The sequence below is a fragment of the Pan troglodytes genome, chromosome 1 (genome assembly GCF_028858775.2).
Source record: "Pan troglodytes isolate AG18354 chromosome 1, NHGRI_mPanTro3-v2.0_pri, whole genome shotgun sequence".
NCBI classification, from domain to species: domain Eukaryota; kingdom Metazoa; phylum Chordata; class Mammalia; order Primates; family Hominidae; genus Pan; species Pan troglodytes.
The window spans coordinates 118,032,943-118,052,259 of NC_072398.2; the positions used below are offsets into that span (position 1 = coordinate 118,032,943).

Consider the following 19,317-nt stretch of genomic DNA (forward strand, 5'->3'; position numbering starts at 1 on the left):
CTCTGCCTACTCGCTGGACAAAGGGCCAGCTGATACCACCATGCTGACGTTGGTGGCAGAAGAGGTGGGGCCAGGGACTGGGGAGAAGAAAGGCAAACACATGATGGGTTAAAAACTGGTGAAATCAAATAGGTTTAATCAGGACTGAGGGATGTCAGTAACTGAAATTCTTAACTTACTGTTGTGAAAAATGTGATCACTCCCCACAACACTTTAGGATCCTTCACCGCAAAAACAAGGTTCGAGGTGCCTGAACACAGAGCTGAAAGCACTGCCAGTACCTCAGACTCTGATAAGAGTGAGGTAGAATGTGGCCAGCGTGCCAGGTAACCATCTGCAGTTGCCATAACAGAATTAGAAGGTGGGGGTGTCACGGAATCTTAGGAGCCCTGCATTCGAATTGCCCAGGCTTTGCTGAAACACAGGCACCCTAGTCTCACCTGAGGGTCACCACCAATGGGGATCATTCCTTCAGCATTCACTCTCAGTATTCGTGTACCCTTGTGACAATGCCACAGACCCGTGTCTTTCCCAATACATCTAAGCATATTCCTCACTGTTTATCTCTTGTCTGTACAACATCATCAAGGCAGAAACAGTTTCCCAACAGGTTATATTTTCTTAATGGTAGTCATGAAGTCACCCCACCTGCTCTCAGTTAAAACAGAGCTTAAGGCTTTTCCACAGGTGTAAGATATCAAACTTTTAGCCTGCCCTGATATCCTCCGGGTCTTCTGCAGTTTTTTCTGTATCCACTAGAAAGTGAATAATTCATTTTTTTAAAATGTTTTCTTTCCTGTCTCAGTATTCTTGCTGCTGCATCCCATTGTTAGACTGATTTCTTCTTTCTTACTGGGGCACCTTCTTGGGTTTTCATTACATTCTAGACCAGTTTGACATCCCTATGTCCAAAGCTCTTCCTCTATGTGGGTTGATTTGTTTTTTAATGTCACTGAGCACTACATTTTATACTTGTCACTTATAGATGTCATTCTAGTGCCACAAGACCTCTTTTCAAGGTATCAAGTGATCAAAGTCATTTATATAGAGGTCTCCTGAAAACATGTGTGACCATCTATCTTGGGAAGTTTTGTAAACCTCATGCTATTTTGTTGTTTCCATTTTGTTTTCCCATATACTGAAAAGAACAGGGCCACGAGCAGTTCTTATGGAATATGGTTTGATATATATTTTGTTGAGATGACCTAACACCATTGATTTTGGGTTGCATTCCACTAACAGAACATGGCAAGATCAAGGTTATGGTCAGGGTTGGTTGGCGATCCTCAGTGTTGCAGTGCAGTAGAAGGTGAGTTTGAGGTGAGAGGAACAAGTAGGAAAGAGTGATCCCCTGAACCACCTCTTCGCTTTCTCAGTTTTCATCCCCACCTAGGTTTTGTGAGCCTGGAGCTTGAGAGACTGTTCTGTAGCCCAGGTCTCCTAAGATTGGCTGCTGGACTTGCCTGAGTTGAGGGTGCAGTGGGTTGACCCTGGGCTGCCCAGCATTCATGTGGAAGTGAAGGAAGGAGGACTGGTTAATCCCATTTGAAAGCATCCCTCTCTGCAGCCCGCACCATCTTCCAGTGACACTGTAAGGATACTGCTTTGAGATGTATCAAAGCCTTTAAGTCAATGTATTTTCTAGGGTCTGGGAGACCTGACATTCTGTGTCAGAATGAAAATCTGTCAAGTTTCTAAATGAAAAAACTGCAGGTTCACAAAGTGTCATGGGTCACTTGAGGTCACAAAGGGATGAGTTTTCAGCACTGCCAATAAAAGCAATCACAATAATTATTCAGTAATTATTCATAGGATCCATACAATCCAGTAAATATTCACATATTTAGTAATTATTCATTGACCAATTCGTACAAGGTATTTTGCTCAAAACTGTGTTTATATTTGGACATTGTATCTTCATCATAATCCTTAAGGTAATGCTATTATCTATAAGTAACAGATAAGAAACCTGAAGATGAGGGACAGCTAATCACATATTTGGCCATATTTCCAGTTTTTGGTTTTTGTGATGCTGGAAGAATGACCAGAATGGGTCACGGGAAGAGTATTCATTCCTGTATTATTTTCCAGGACAGAGGTGTGCCCTTCTAGAGTACTGGGACCAAAATTCAGAAGTGTCTGAAACCTTGCTTTAACAGTATGGGAAATAACCTCTATCACCTGGAATTTCCCTGGAACTTTGGAATATACAAGAGAAGTATGAGACGTGGGTCTTCCCTTGGCTGTGTTTAATTCACTCTTCTATGGAATACCAATGATTCTCACTAAGACTTTTGCCTTTTTATAACCACAATGTATGTCTTATGGAGAAGATTTTACACTTTGCTCTATTTAGAAACAATAAATATGAGCAATAGTTTTAGGTTTTATGCCCTGGACTTCATATTTTTCTGATTTCTGTTTTGAGATTAAATTCTCATGTAAATAGAAAAATACTTATTATTTCTCATCAGGCCAAGTTTGTTATCAGCTTGAGTTTTTGAAGATGAAGCACAAACTTTTGATTTTATCTTTGTCCTCATCAGCGCCACTCATTGTCTCTCAGTATGACCTGGACTTGACCCTGCATTTACCCTCGTCCTGCTGAGCCATCTCCATGCACTGCCCAATTCCATCAGTGATTTGGGGTCCTCCCAAGGCTCCCTGAAATGTGCACAGGGATCAGGACATCAGACACATTCCAGACACAAAGGCAACCCACACTGTAGAGTGAGCAGCTGTGTTCCCACTTCCCTAATGTTCCAGTGATGTCCTCAAACTGAATGGAACACTTTCCCTTTTTAAGGGTCTGTTCTTCATGTCTCAATGCCTCTGATCTAGTGAACACAACTGTCCTGAAACTGAAAGAACCTGCTAAATTTCGAGTTTCTGGTTAGGTGGCTAGAATAGGTTTATAAGACTTCCTTACTTACCTATGACTGCTGAAGTTTGAATTCTTAGCAGTATGATTCCTTTTCTTGTAAGCTGAGCAGCTTAGGAAGGATTGGCCATGTTGCTGTGCAAAAAGAGGTAAACTTAATTTCTACTCAAAGCATGCTTGAATTTGAAACTAGGGCTTCCACTCTTCCAAAGTTGGACTGTCACTACCTCAGGCATGTGTCCCGAAGGGCTCATGTCTCTGTTGTACTCAAAGTTCAAATGGAGCCCAGCAAGCCAGATCTCCTTTACTTCTAGGTTCCCTCAACAGTTTCTCCTCTGCTTTAGAGACTGCCTTGAAAATATTCTTGTCCTGCTGTTGTGTTTTGGCTTTGGAATGATGTGATGCAGCTCAATGGGTCCTACCCCCAAGTTGATCAGAGTAAGAAACAGCTGGGAAAGTCAGTGCAAATTCAAGTTCATTGTCCTCCTTACAGGGATTCTGATTCAGAGGGCTCAGGTGGGGCCTGGAATGTGTTTGTTAACATGACTCAGATGTGCAGTCAGTTTGGGGACCTGCTGATACCATCGACCTTATAGTTTATGGGATGATTCTGTTTTGCTGATAAAGAAACTGAGGCATAGAGAGTCTGTAACTTGCCCAAGTTCCCCTTGCTGTAAGTCCTGGAGCCAGATCTCAGGTGGAGCAGCCTCTTCCCCATCCCATTCCCACATTTTCCAATTCAGCTGGGTCAATTCTTTCCAAGTACGTGTTTCTCTCCCCTATACCTCATTTCTGAAAAAAGGAGAATTGGAATTTAACTTCTTTCATCTAATACATTTCCTCACAACATGCTGCCAGCATCATATTCTGGCCTCTTACTATTAAAGTGAGATGCCTTTTTTTTTTTTTTTTTTTTTGACAGGGTCTTGTTCTGTCACCCAGGCTGGAGTGCAGTGGTGATTATAGATCACTGCAACCTTGAACTCCTAGGCTCAAGCGATCCTCCTGCCTCAGCTTTCCAAGTAGTTGGAACTCTAGGCACACATCACCATTTCTGGCTAATTTTTTATTTTTCATGGAGACAAGGTCTTGCTATGTTGCTCAGGCTGGTTTTGAACTTCTGGCCTCCCACCTAGGCCTCCCACCTAGGCCTCCAAAAGTGCTGGGATTACAGGAGTAAACCACTGAGCCTGGCCCTGAAATTCTTTTTTTTTTTTTTTTTTAATGAAAATACAAGGCATGGAGACATGGAAAGACACCTTGCTTTATTACTGTTATTATTATTTCTACAGTATAATTCATATATCACAAAAATCACCATTTTTAAGCATATATTTCAGTGTCTTTTACCATATTCCAAAAGTTCTGCAACCATCACCACTACCTAATTCCAGAATATTTTCATAATGCCAAAAAGCATGCCTGTACCTATGGGCAGTCACTCTCCAATTTCCCCCTTCTTGCAGTCTCTGACAACCACTAATCTACTTTCTCTATATATAGATGTACTTGTTCTGGGCACTTAATTCAACAAATGGTCCTGGGACAACTAAATATCCACATGTAAAAGAATCAAGTTAGACTCCCTCCTCGCACATAAAAATTAACTCAAAATGGATCAGAGACCTAAAGGTAGGTGGTAAAATTATAAATCACTTAGAAATAGTAAATCTTTGTAATGTGGGATAAGCAAAGTTTTCACAAATATGACTGAAAGCACAAGCAACAAAAGAAAAAATAAATTGTATCCCATCAAGTTAAAAACATTTGGGCTAAAAAGTATATCATCAAGAATGTGAAAAGACAGTACATAGAATGACAGAAAATATCTGCAAATCATATTATCTGATAAGAGACTTGTATTTAGGAAATATTTTTTAAAAACTATTACAGTTCAATATTAAAAAGATAAACCAACTATAAAGTAGGTAAAGGATCTGAACAGACATTCTCCAAAGAAGATACATAATGACTAATAAGTATATGAAAAGATGTTGAAAATCATCAACCATCAGGGAAATGTAAATCAAAACCACAATGAGATAAACACTTCACATTACCGATGAATATAATAAAAAAGACAGACAATAACAACTGTTGATGAGGATGTGGAGAAACTGGAATTCTCATACACTGCTGGTTGGAATGTAAAATAATGTACCCACTTCAGAACAGTCTGACAGTTCCTGAAAAGGTTAAACAGCATTACCATCTGACGCAGCAATTCTGCTCCTAGGTATATATCCAAGAAATATGAAGATAAATGTCTACCAAAAAATTATACAAGAATGTTCATAACAGAATTATTGATAATACTCAAAAAGTAGAAGCAACTCAAATGTCAATCAACTGATGATGGATAAATAAAATGATAAAATGTGGTAAATCCATATGATAAAATATTGTTCAGCCATAAAAAGGCACAGAGTACTGATAAATGCTACCACATTAATGAACTTTGAAAACCTCATGCTAAGTGAAAGAAGCTGTCATAAATTAGTACATGCTGCATGTTTCCATTTGTATGAAATGTCCAGAAGAGGCAAATAAAGACAGAAAGTAGACTAGTAGTTGCCTAGGGCTGGGAGGGAGTTAGGAGGAATGGAGAGTAATTGATAATGGGTAAAGGGTTTCTTCTGATGTATAAAAATATTCTAGAATTGACTGTGGTGATGGTTACTCCTATCTACTAAAATTACTGAATTGTGTACTTTTTTAAGAAGTAAATTGTATGGTATATAAATTATATCTCAAAGCTATTGTATTAAGGGAAAAAGCACTAAACACAGTGCCTTACACATATTAGCTAATATTATTATTTGTCAGTGGTATTATAGCATTTGTTAGAGATTGTCTACTCTAATCCTTTTATGTTACAGATGAGGAAGTTGAGAGCCACATGGCTGACTTGACCAAGATTAAACGGCTAGTAAGTAGGAATAAGTACTGAAACAGAAACTTTACCCAATTGCAGTCCATATGTTTTCTGGGATCCCGGAGTTCCCTTTCAACAATGTAAAATACAAACTTAGGTCAAAAGTTCCCATGTCTGAGAAAACTCAAGCCAAATCACTTCTCCTCCAAAGTTGACAGGATTTATGCTTTAAAAATAGAGACACAGAATTCTCTTTGGAAAGATCTACCAAATTCCTGTAAGAAACAGTCTGCCCAAAGTAGGGGAAAGGCTATATGAAAAGTTACAAGGCACTTCTTAAAAATATATCTTAGGTTTTTAGGGAAAGGTAAACAGACAAGTTTCCAGACCCGTGGGTGGAATGGATGTAGCAGATTCACTGAGAGGCTCACAGTGCCGTACTAAAGGGAGTCTACTGCTTAAAGCCAATTCACATCCTTAAAAGGTCAAATGGAGAGAAATTAAACTTGGGAGAAGCATTTTAAGACTGTGCTGTTACAAAACCTCGGGCCACTTAACTGATTAATCATGGCAATGAGGGCAGGGACCAGAAAAGAGTCTTTAGAACCTGTCATCCCCACACAGAAGAGCAACTTTCAGGGAAACACCCTTATCTTTCCATTTTCAGACCCGGGAGGTGTGAGGGTGGAAAGGCTAGGTAGAGAAGAGAGCAGAAAGGAGATGAGATGACACAACCAGGATTCTCCGAAGCTGGGCTTGAAGTCCTCAAGAAAAACTCCCATGAACAAGGAAGGAAGAGTGAAGAAAAAAACAGGGATACCTGGAACTGGACAAAAGTAAAAAGATAGAAGGATACTTTTTTCCCCCAGAAGAAGTCTGTCACAAAAGCAAACCTGCAAATATACGATCAGTATAACACCCAAGAAAATGACACATGCGGCCAGGCATGGTGGCTCATGCCTGGAATCCCAGCACTTTGAGAAGCCGAGGCAGGTGGATCACCTGAGATCAGGAGTTCGAGGCCAACCTGACCAACATGGTGAAACCCCATCTCTACTAAAAATACAAAAATTAGCTGAGCATGGTGGCAGGCACTTGTAGTCCCAGCTACTTGGAAGGCTGAGACATGAGAATAGCTTGAACCCGGGAGGTGGAGGTTGCAGTGAGCCGAGATAGCACCATTGCACTCCAGCCTGGGAGAAAGAGCGATGCTCCGTCTCAAAAAAAAAAAAAAAAAAAGAAAAGAAAAGAAAATCACGCATGCCCCCAAGTGTGAGAATGCAAGAGGGAATCCCTGACCTATCCCTATCCAACCAGTTTTCTTGGCACACACCTTCCATTCTCTGAATGAGCCCAGATTAACTCACTGACCCCTGTGCCACGTATCTCCCACTCCATCACCCGCCCAGGCTCACTGCTTCCACCGGCGTCCCTTCATATCTCCCTACTGACCTCCACTTTTTTCTAACTTTGTCACCAAAGAAGTCACAGAAATAAATAGGAGGATTCAAAAAGAATAATTTCAGTACATTTAAAAAATTGTAGAATATAGGATTCTCATCTATGTTTATCACGTTCAATTCATTCATTTTTCAAATTTTCATTGTGGCACCATTTTATGACAGGCACTATGCTGGGGATGCTGGCGACTAGGGTAGGGAGTTAAAATGAGTGTGTCTACTTGGAAAGATGAACAGATAAATAATCACCGTGATAAGTGCTGTGCTAGAGATATGCAGATGTCAAAAGACCTTAGAAGGTCTATAATCCACTTGGAGGGTAGGGAATATAGAAGGCATTTCAGTGAAATAGGGTGCCTTTGACAAATCATTAAGAATGAGTTCTACATTAAAAAGGGGAAGAGAGGGTGATAGCTGAGGAGGCAGCATAGGCAAGAACATCCAGCATGAAAGAACAGTGAGGGACATCAGGAACATCTTTCAGGAACATCAGGTAAAACAGACTTAGGGCCCAAGTCAAAGGAGCTAAAATAATACACCCTGGAAAGTGGTATGATCATTTCTGCATCTGCTCCGGAGAAACCTGCCAAAATATGATTAGCATAATACCCAAGAGAACATCACATTCCCCATGTGTGAAAATGCAAGAGGGAATTATTTCTAATAGTTCATAAGCTCAGCAACAACAGAGTAGACACAAAAGCCACAGAATGTGCTTAGGCTTTACTTTAATGATATAGGAATATCACATATCATCAGCCTGTGGAGTACAGAGGTAGTTTACAAAGGATAAACCTTCATTGTTTGGAAAGGAAACATCAGAGAGCTCTTTATGAAGTTTAAACAAAATCAGAGAAATAAAGAGATGTGGGAAAGAAAGAAAAAAAAGAAAGTACATTGAGGACAGTCCAATCTAACTGTGAACTCATAAGGGACAGCCAGTAAATTCAAAACAGCCTACTGTTTTTTGATTACTTGTGCTACTCTATTAAAATAGCCACAAACACAAAACTAGTCTACCTCTTTCTCTCCGCATTATTGGCCCTAACCCAAAAATAGTGGGAGTAAATGATTTAATAATTTATTTTCATGCTCCATTTTGTTCTTAAATTAAAATTACTGTGGTTGGTGTCCCTCCTTTAGCTTCTGCTAAAGACTTTACATAATGAAAGCTCATGAAGTGTCTGGATTACTAACAGTTACTTATCCAAAAAGATGAGACATGGTTCATTGATTTGATTCTATTAGTTCTCTCTTGAAGATATTTTTCTCCTCCCTCTGTGAAGAAACATTTCTTTCTGTGTCAAACAAGATGAGTCATTTTTGTAGTTTTAATTCCCTCTTGAGTCCTACAATAATACTAAAATACTCACAGTGACTACAGTATCCTTTGCAGGGAAAGAATTGTAAATTAACCATTTAAATATAGTCACTAAGTTATGTGGCATTCACTGACTCAGAGTTGAAAAAGACTCCAAAATTCTTATCCAGTATTAAGAGTATACAAGGACAAAAGGAGAGGCCAAACTAAGTCTAGGACGCACAATACAAAGAAGAAAATGAGAAGACCAAAGTTACAGTCTCAATACTATGACATGATACTAAACCATACAGTCAGTCAGCCAATATATATTTGCGGGCCTAGTATATACTGGGCACTGTTTGTAGGTGTTTGGGTTACATCAGTAAACAAAAACAAAGATACTAGTTTTCATTCTGGAGAGGGTAAGAGGCAGTAGAATTTGGAAAAGACAGACAATAAACAATAGACATAATGAAGTAAATTATATAGTATAAATTATATAGTAAGAAGATAAGAGTTACAGAAAAAGAAAACAAAAAGTAGACCAGGGTTAGTAATTAAGGGGGTGGGGGACAGTTACAATTTTAAATAGGGTGGTTAGAGTAACCCTCAATTAGAAGTGCCAAGACGTGAAATGCAGTGGAAGCAACCATTTGAAAGTTGCACAATACTTTAACAAGCTACTTTGCCTCCTGCTGACTTTGTTTCCCCATTTTTAGAACTGAAATAATAATTCTCATCAAATAAGGGTGCTATTTACATTGAGATAGTGACTATTACTATAAGTAACATTTTAGTCTCTTGACAAGCATGGGAAGCAATGGAATGAAGGGCAATGGAAGGAAGGGCACTGCATTATGAAAAGGACTTTTTAAAAGAAAACCATCTCTAGGCACTATTTCCCTTTGTGGAAATGAAGTGAATATTTTCTGAACTCCACCTGGGACATACGAACAATGAGCATGAAATCTTACAAACTGTATAAATAACATTTATTCACAGTGTCACTGCATCATCTATTATTTTGAATTCTCTTTAAATTTCCTTCTATATATTTATCCAAAGCTGAAGGCATCTGGTTTAGATTACGGGACCCTGAAAAGCAAGAACTAGTCTATGTAACTACTTTTAAACATCTGCACAACGCCATATATATATATATATATATATATATATATATACACACATATATATACACACACACACACACACACACACATATTGATATGTAACAAGTACTATTTGATTATAATTAGGAGTGTCTTGGTTTTCTTATAACATGAACATATATTTTTAACCCAAACAGCTTAAAGCATTTAACGAAAAGTTTTACACACCTACAAAGTGCTTTCAGGAAGCAGATGTGCAGTGCAATGTGGCGCAGTAAGATGCACAAAGCAAAGGCTTTGAAAATAAACTGCCTCGGTTTCAGGACCCAGCCTAACCACATATTAGCTGTACAACTTTGGGTGAATCACTTAACATCTCCAAACTTCAGTTACTTCATGTGGGAAGACTTGAAAAATAATACCTGGTCCCAAGATTTTTGTGGAATTGAGCTAATAAGCATGGAAGTACCTGGCACAGTTCCTGAATCACCAAAAAAATGTTAGTTTTCTCTTCATCAAATCTCCCCATTCCCACCCCTCATGCTAATCTCCCCTCCCACACACACACACACACACCATCAGTGAGTAAATAAGTGTCTTGTGTTAAACTACAACCAGAGAATAAGAGACAGTCAAGATTTCATTACTCTATTTCACTAGCCCTGGCAGCCTCTCAGCTGCGGAATCCTTGGTTATTTCCTTTCTCAAGGAGGAGATACGATTCTAGTTTGACAGATCCTTTCCTGGACACACTCTCAGAATTCCCTAAGGTTCTTATCGTGGCTAATGGATAACAATGCAGAGGCTATGGGAGTGAATAATCACTCTCTCTCAGCTAAAAACTTCCTTTATTGACTTCTCTAACTTCCCATCAATATCTTGCTGCCAAATCAACCTCTTGTTCTAGGCAATTATTAAAAGCAATTTTCTTGAAACTGAAAAACACATTTAGCCTTCAACAATAAATCACACTAACATCAATTACTAGCCAATTACATTACTAGAATATCAGACCCAGAGATATTTGCAATGTTGAAATATTTTCAAAATAAAGTTGTTTACATTTCTATTTCTGTCTTTAACCCTTAAAATGCAAACAAATACAGGAGTGAAGACAGATGTATTTTAGTTATTTCTTCTACAAGATAAAGTGGATAGTAATATTATGTTAAGAAAACACTTATTTAGTATCTAGAATGATAGCATTATCTATTCTTCATTAAAAGAGAAACTAAAAGTAATATAATTAAATAGCTTGTTCTTGTGACTTAAATAATACAAAGTTTTCATTTCAATTATGTGACAATGCTTTGTATAGCTGTATTCCAAATACATAGCATGGTGCCTAGAACATAGCAGGCAGTCAATACATTTTTACCAAATGAAATGAATAAATTACCAGTTGATTTTATACTGAGGACCAACCTATGACCTTTAATCCCTCCAAAATAAAACACACAATCCCATTATATGTGAACCATATCCACAATACCAGAATCTAAGATTCCCACTCTGAAAGAGTAACTAGAACAACTTCTTTTTCAGGCAATTCTGCTTACTTAGCACATTACTCCCCCCTACAGTTTTTCTTCTTTTGTTTTTGTACTAAGGATATTTGTATAAAAACAGGATCTTTGTTGCTTAGTAATTCATCTGCTCCAGCTGCTTGTATTCTGTTCCCAATCAAAATTCTTGGTTTTCAGCCTCCTCATCATTTTTATAAGGAGTTGAATGAATTGGCCAGGCTTGTTCCTTTCTCCCTCTCCATGGAACACCAGGCCCCAAGCTCCCCGACACTGCTCCTCTTTTTGTTTCTATCTTTGGGTTGTGTGTGCACTCTAGAACACTTGTATCAGTGAAGAGTGTAACAAAGTACTGTGCCACGCATAGTCTCTCATATATCATCTATCAGCTCATCAAAAAGTGCTCACTGATTAACAGAGGATCCCCTCCTCAGTTTCAGAATTCTCTAGCTTTAAGTTAGGGGAGGGTTACCCCAAAGTCAGAGAGGGTACATGGGAGAGGGTTGTGAAGGCCAGTAGCCCAGAGAAAATCAAGGGCAGCTGGGTGCATTTAGGTGGATAAGAAAACAATGAATTACACCATCAAAAGCAAAAGCACAATCACATAGGAAAGTTGATCACCTACTGTTAATGTCAATTCAGTTTAAAGCACTTTATTAACCACACATACATATTTTCCAGTGTCTAATTCTCATCGTGTTCTTTTCCATTCCAGACTTGCCTGTCTCTTTCCCAGAGCTCTGTTCCTCTTATTTCTCACTGTTTCTACAAAAGGGACAATGAACAATTTTCTAGCCACTCATTATCATAAACCCTGACATGCTAAATTATCCCCTGCTCAGTTTATGGACCACAGTGGGCCCATAAAACTCCTCCCTCACTAGCAACCCACCCCACACAAAATTCTCACTTCCCTTTTTCCTTGCGCTTCCTAAAAAAAGCAATTGAGCCACACCCACTACCTCCTGTGCTAGGGGTTTGTCCCCTAATCCTGGGACACTAGGGAGCTCCTTACCTGGAAGGCAGCTGCACTCAAAAGTGAAGTCACCAGTCTGCCGACAGGTGCCTCCATTGACAAAAGGCGAGGGTGCACAAGGCACATACAAGCTGTCACAGTACTGGCCTGTGAAGCCCTGAGGGCACTGGCACTGGTAGGAACCAGGCAGGTTGAGGCAGGTGCCACCATCCTGGCAGTGTCCTGGAATGTCACACTCATTGACATCAGTCTCACACTTCTGCCCTGTGAAGCCTGTGAGGCATTTGCAGGAGAACTGGTTGGCCACAGTGGTACAGGTACTTCCATTTGCACAGGGATGAGACAGGCAGGCAACGGTACATTGGCACTCCTTACCTAAAGGAAGGATAACAAAACTCAGTACTGGCCACAGAAATAGGAGATGGCCCCATCCTCAATACCTCATTGACATCAGCGAGCTCTTGCGTGGAGAAGACCTCAACTCTTTGCATTTTACAAAAGGCTAAATCAGAGCCCCTCAAGGTCATCTGACACAGAGCCCTCTCCAGTAACTCTCCAAGGACCTCAGCAGAGACACAAGGACTCAGTGGGGTGGAGCACCTGGAGGCAATTGTACGTTAGTCACATTGAAGCCCAATCCTGCAGGACGCTATCAGCAATAGGAGTCTGGATCCATCTACTCTCTCAGAGCTCACTGTCTTTGCATATGCTGCTCCTGTTTGAATATCAACTTCCGGGCCAGGAGCAGTGGCTCACACCTGTAATTCCAGCACTTTGGGAGGCCGAGGCAGGCAGATCATGAGGTAAGGAGTTCAAGACCAGCCCGGCCAATATGGTGAAACCCTGTCTCTACTAAAAATACAAAAATTAGCTGGGCATGGTGGCACGCACCTGTAATCCCAGCTACTTGGAAGGCTGAGGCAGAAGACTCACTTGAACCCAGGAGGCGGAGGTTGCAGTGAGCCGAGATTGTACCACTGCACTCCAGCCTGGGCGACACAGCAAGACTCCATTTCAAAAAAAAAAAAAAAAAAAATCAACTTCCCTTCTGTTTTCCTAGTGAACTCTCACCTATCTTGGCAACTCTACTCAAAAGTTCCACCTTCTGTAAAGTCATCCTTAGTGCCCCTCACATACATACATGTGCGCAAACACAGATACACCGAGTTTGCTATTTTCTTCTATTATACCACCTGCCACACTGGCAGGGTTGGGTCTCCATGGTATGCTCTCAAATCATGTCTGTTGAATGGATAAAATATATCGATATTTTCCACAAAATATAGTTACTAAATAGACCTCTGGTGATAGAAACAAGTCAATACTACTTCTGTTTCCTCTAAATGTAACACACACATATATTCTGGGAAACATTTTATTAATTGTGGCCTTGCTATAAATATCTGTTGATGTGTTTGAAAATGATGAAGGACCTCTGGGTCCCTATATAACAAATGAAATAGAAGCCATCAGGAGGACAGAGGTCTAGAAGGTATTCCGTGGACTTTCTCAAGTAGGAAAGTACCAGCACTAGCAGGAAGACTCTGACGGGTTGAAAACTAAATCATGATGCCAGGGGAAGCAAAGCAGATTCTTTGAGGCAGAAAGAGAAAGAGAAAAAAATATCCTCACAGAACTAGTAAATTTGGTACTCACATGGCTGGCTTTTTGTTGTCATTAGTCCAAGTCGCTTATTATTTAAACTACAGAGATGAGAACTCCTTGAATTTTTATTATTATTATTATTATACTTTAAGTTCTAGGGTACACGTGCACAACATGCAGGTTTGTTACATATGTATATATGTGCCATGTTGGTGTGCTGCACCCATTAACTCATCATTTACATTAGGTATATCTCCTAATGCTATCCCTCCCCCGTCCCACCACCCCAAGACAGGCCCCGGTTTGTGATGTTCCCCTTCCTGTGTCCAAGTGTTCTCATTGTTCAATTCCCACCTATGAGTGAGAACATGCGGTGTTTGGTTTTTTGTCCTTGCAATAGTTTGCTGAGAAGGATGGTTTCCAGCTTCATCCATGTCCCTACAAAGGACATGAACTCATCCTTTTTATGGCTGAATAGTATTCCATGGTGTATATGTGCCACATTTTCTTAATCCAGTCTATCATTGATGGACATTTGGGTTGGCTCCAAGTCTTTGCTATTGTGAATAGTGCCGCAATAAACATACGTGTGCATGCATCTTTATAGCAGCACGATTTATAATTCTTTGGGTATATACCCAGTAATGGGATGGCGAGAACTCCTTGAATTTGTTAATACTCCAGTTCATTGTCTAGGAAAGTATCTAAATCTCTGACCTCATAGAAAGGTAAATGGGAGACACAAGAGCTTTTCTATAAGGGAAAAAGATGCGAGATGTGACATATGAGCACAGAAAAGTGCTCTCTGCCTATCAAGGAATGTCAAATCAAAGGAGAAAACTATAACACAAATTTAGGCACAGCATATACATCTCTGGGAGCTAAGAGAGAAAATGAAGGAACTGCAATTCTTCTTGTCTTTCCACTCATGTCACTAAGAGGCACTTATTTACAGTGCAGAAGAGATATAAATGCTCACTTCCAGCAAGTGTGATTTTCAGAGTGATGCCCACAACTGAAACAGAAAGATCCCTGGGCCAGAAGTGGTGGCTGATGCCTGTAATCCCAGCACTTTGGGAGGCTGAGGTGGGCAGATCACTTGTGGTTAGGAGTTTGAGACCAGCCTGGCCAACATGGTGAAACGCCATCTTTTCTAAAAATACAAAAATTAGCCGGGCTTCATGGCGCATGCCTGTAATCCCAGCTACCTGGGAGGCTGAGGCACAAGAATCACTCGAACCCAAGAGGTGGAGGTTGCAGTGAGCCGAGACTGCGCCACTGTACTAAGCAACAGAGTGAGAAGAAAGAAAGACAGAAAGAGAGAGAGAGAAAGAGAGAGGGAAAGAGAGAGAAAGAGAGAAAGAGAGAGAAAGAAAGAAAGAAAGAAAGAAAGAAAGAAAGAAAGGGAGAAAGAAAGAAAGAATCAACCCTGAATTTGGTTTCCATATATATTATGTATAGGCACTAACTTGCTGCCTCTGCTTCTTCATCTCTGAGTGGAGATGAGCTAGTAAGCTGACTGAGGTATAGCGCTATCACAAAAACCAAAAGGATGACCTTGATCTGTGATGATTCCTAAAGTGATAGACAAAAATAGCATATGTATAAAAGATGATCAGAATCGGCCGGGTGTGGTGGCTCACACCTGTAATCCCAGCACTTTGGGAGGCCGAGGCGGGTGGATCATGAGGTCAGGCGATCCAGATCATTCTGGTTAACAAGGTGAAAGCCCATCTCTACTAAAAATACAAAAATTAGCCGGGCATGGCGGTAGGTGCCTGTAGTCCCAGCTATTCAGGAGGCTGAGGCAGAAGAATGGCGTGAACCCGGGAGGTGGAGCTTGCAGTGAACCCAGATTGCGCCCTGCACTCCAGCCTGGATGACAAAGCAATACTCCATCTCAAAAAAAAAAAAAAAAAAAAGGTGATCAGAATCTTGCAGAAAACACCAAGAAGAGATCCTTCTTAACAACAAAGGAAGAAGTTTTAATTTGGGACCATTTCAGAGTGACATTTTAATTATGAAGAAGGCATTACTGTCATTTCCACTAGCCAGAATTAAAATATTTTAAGTGGGTATATGCCCCCCTACTTTGCCTCCTAATAGCAAAACAACTCAAAACTGACAATCAGGAAGAAATTATTCTTATAACACCAAATATTTTCAGTGACTTACATCATCAATACCATCATCGTCATGATGGAGATAATGGATCATCCTAACTACCGTCTACCCCACCAACACCTTTTGATGAATGATATGGTTTGGTAGTGTCCCCACCCAAATCTCAACTTGAATTTATCTCCCAGAATTCCCATGTGTTGTGGGAGGGACCCAGTGCGGTAACTGTATCATGGGGGCCAGTCTTTCCTGTGCTATTCTCATGATAGTGAATAAGTCTCATGAGATCTGATGGGTTTCTCAGGGGTTCTGCTTTTGCTTCTTCCTAATTTTCTCTTGCCACCACCACGAAAGAAGTGCCTTTTGCCTCCCACCATAATTCTGAGGCCTCCCCAGCCATATGGAACTGTAAGTCCAATTAAACCTCTTTTCTTCCCGGTCTCAGGGATATCTTTATCAGCAGCGTGAAAATGGACTAATACAGTAAATTGGTACCAAGAGTGGGGTTTTTGCGAGAGTGCCAGCTATCCCGAGGGAAACTTTGGAGGGAACCAGCTACTAGATGGTTCAATCAGTCTTTCGCCCCGACACCCAGGTTGGATGACCGATTTGCACATCAGGACTGCTACGGACCTCCACCAGAGTTTCCTCTGGCTTTGCCCTGCCCAGGCAGAGTTCACCACCTTTCAGGTCCTAACATTTGTGCTCATGCCCCACCTTCCCAGTGCAGAAAACAACATGGGCCGGTGGAAAGCTGACCTGCCTACTGCCACTGCAGAGTGCCCAATTTGCCAGCAGCAGAAACCAACACTGCGCCTTTGATATGGCACTATTCCTCAGGGTGATCAGCCAGCTACTTGGTGGCAGGTTGATTATGTTGGACTTCTTCCATTGTGAAAAGGGCAGATGTTTGTCCTTACTGGAATAGACACTTACTCTGGATGTGGGTTTGCCTATCCTGCATGCAATGGTTCTGCCAAGACTACCATCCGCGGACTCATGGAATGCCTTATCCACTCTCATGGTATTCCACACAGCATTGCCTCTGACCAAGGCATTCACTTTATGGCTAAAGAAGTGCAGCAGTGGGCTCATGCTCATGGAATTCACTGGTCTTACCATGTTCCCCAACATCCTGAAGCAGAACGGTGGAATGGCCTTTTGCAGTCACAATTACAATGCCAACTAGGTGAGAATACTTTGCAGGGTTGGGGCAAAGTTCTCAAGAAGGCTGTGTATGCTCTGAATGAGCGTCCAATATGTAGTACTGTTTCTCCCATAGCCAGGATTCACAGATCCAGGAATCAAGGGGTGGAAATGGAAGTGGTACCACTCACCATCACCCCTAGTGATCCACTAGCAAAATGTTTGCTTCCTGTTCCCGCAACATTAAGTTCTGCTGGCCTAGAGGTCTTAGTTCCAGAGGGAGGAACGCTGCCACCAGAAGACACAACAACAATTCCATTCAACTGGTAGTTAAGATTGCCACCAGGACACTTTGGGTTCCTACCTTTAAGTAAACAGGCTAAGAAAGGCGTTACAGTGTTGGCTGGGACATCAAGGCTATCAAGACCCAGGCTATCAAGATGAAATCAGTCTACTACTCCAGAACGGAGGTAAGAAAGAGTATTCATGGAATACAGGAGATCCATTAGGGCGTCTCTTAGTATTACCATGCCCTGTGATTAAGGTCAATGGGCAACTACAACAGCCCAATCCAGGCGGGACTACAAATGGTCCCACCTGGATGAATGAAGGTTTGGGCCTCTCCATCAGGAAAAAAAAAAACACAACCTGCTGAGGTGTTTGCTGAAGGCAAAAGGAATACAAAATGGGTAGAAGAAGGTAGTCATCAATACCAGCTACTACCATGTGACCAGCTGCAGAAATGAGGACTGTAATTGTCCTCAGTATTTCCTCCTTCCTTTATTAAAAACATGTCTGTGCTTGCACACACTTGTACTAAGAAAATATTTTCATTTTATTTCCTTTCTCCTTTATCATGTGACATAAGATTTACTGACTTCACATCAGCATTTAAGTATCGTTAACTTTATGTAAGAGTGTTTCAGTTGGGGACTGGTGTGTTTCCGGATGTACGAAGAATAGTTGTACTACATTAGGTGTAATTATGACCTAATTATTGTCTTTATTTGAAGATTATGTGTGATCTCAGGAGATGTGTATGGGTTCAAGTTGACAAGGAGTAGATTTGTGGTGGTTAAAACTGAGTGTGTCAACTTGATTGAATTGAAGGATACAAAGTATTGATCTTGGGTGTGTCTGTGAAGGTGTTGCCAAAGGAGATTAACATTTGAGTCAGTGGGCTGGGGAAGGCAGACCCACCCTTAATCTGGATGGACACCATTTGATCATCTGTCAGCAAATATAAAGCAGGCAGAAAAACATGAAAAAGGGAGACTGGCCTAGCCTCCCAGCCTACATCTTTTTCCCGAGCTGGATGTTTCCTGCCCTCAAATAGCGAACCCCAAGTTCTTCGGTTTTGGAACTCAGACTGGCTCTCCTTGCTCCTCAGCCTGCAGACAGCCTATTGTGGGACCTTGTGATCATGTGAATTAATACTTAACAAACTCTCCTTTATATATATATAAAGATTGCCAATATATATATATTAAGATTGCCACCAAGACACTTTGGGTTGGAATATATATACATACATATATATTCCATTAGTTCCATCCCTCTAGAGAACCCTAATACAATGAAAAATTAATATAACAGTATTCTACACTAACTGATCCAGTATAGTTTTCTGAGTACATGTTTCACTTTTTTGCTTATTGCATTTATAGAACTCTTGGTTTAGTGCTTAAAGCAGGAGAAAAAATGAAGAATGTTCCCCCTTTTCTCATCTAATTTAATAAACACTTTTGAATAAAGCTCAGACCCACCTAGAAAAACCCACAATCTATTCAGGTGAGATATGTGTAAAAAAAAATTACAATAAAATGTGATACATAAAAATAATAAAACCTAGAGACCATTTCCCTAAAGGAATCATGAAAGGGTCACTAAGACACAGTTTTAAATAACACTGGACAATCACCAGTTGTAGAAAAGGGCATTCCAGGAAAAAGGGTGTGTAACTGTATGGAAGCAATAATAAGTACAACATTTTCAGGAAATAAGGAGAATTTGGTGTGACTAGGCCTAGATGCTTGTGGGGAGGCCAGGCTACAAAAAGATGTAAAGTCCAGGCTGTAGAGGGCTATGGAAGTCATGTAAAAGAGTTTGCAGTTTATTCTGCGGATGATGAAAAAATATTAGACATTGTAAGCAGGTGAGATTGTTAGAATATTTGCATTTATAATCAAAGATGTAGTCATATCATGGGTGAATGAGATGGGGAGAGAATAAAGGCAAGAAAACGTATTCAGAAACTACTTCAGAAGTCCAGGTGAGAGATAACATGGCCCTCAACTACAGGGTAGCAGAGGAAATGG

The 19,317-nt window shown here is 40.6% G+C and overlaps 1 protein-coding gene across 1 annotated transcript in view; it reads right to left on the reverse strand.

The window, feature by feature from the left end:
* Positions 1 to 11,936: 11,936 nt before the first annotated feature.
* LOC134809778 (notch homolog 2 N-terminal-like protein A) overlaps positions 11,937 to 19,317 on the reverse strand; it is a 30,698-nt gene continuing 23,317 nt past the window's right edge. Inside the window, exon 4 of the mRNA XM_063808573.1 lies at positions 11,937 to 12,502. Coding sequence (XP_063664643.1) covers positions 11,979 to 12,502 — 524 coding nt within the window. The 3' untranslated portion in view covers positions 11,937 to 11,978. The remainder of the gene's footprint in view (positions 12,503 to 19,317) is intronic.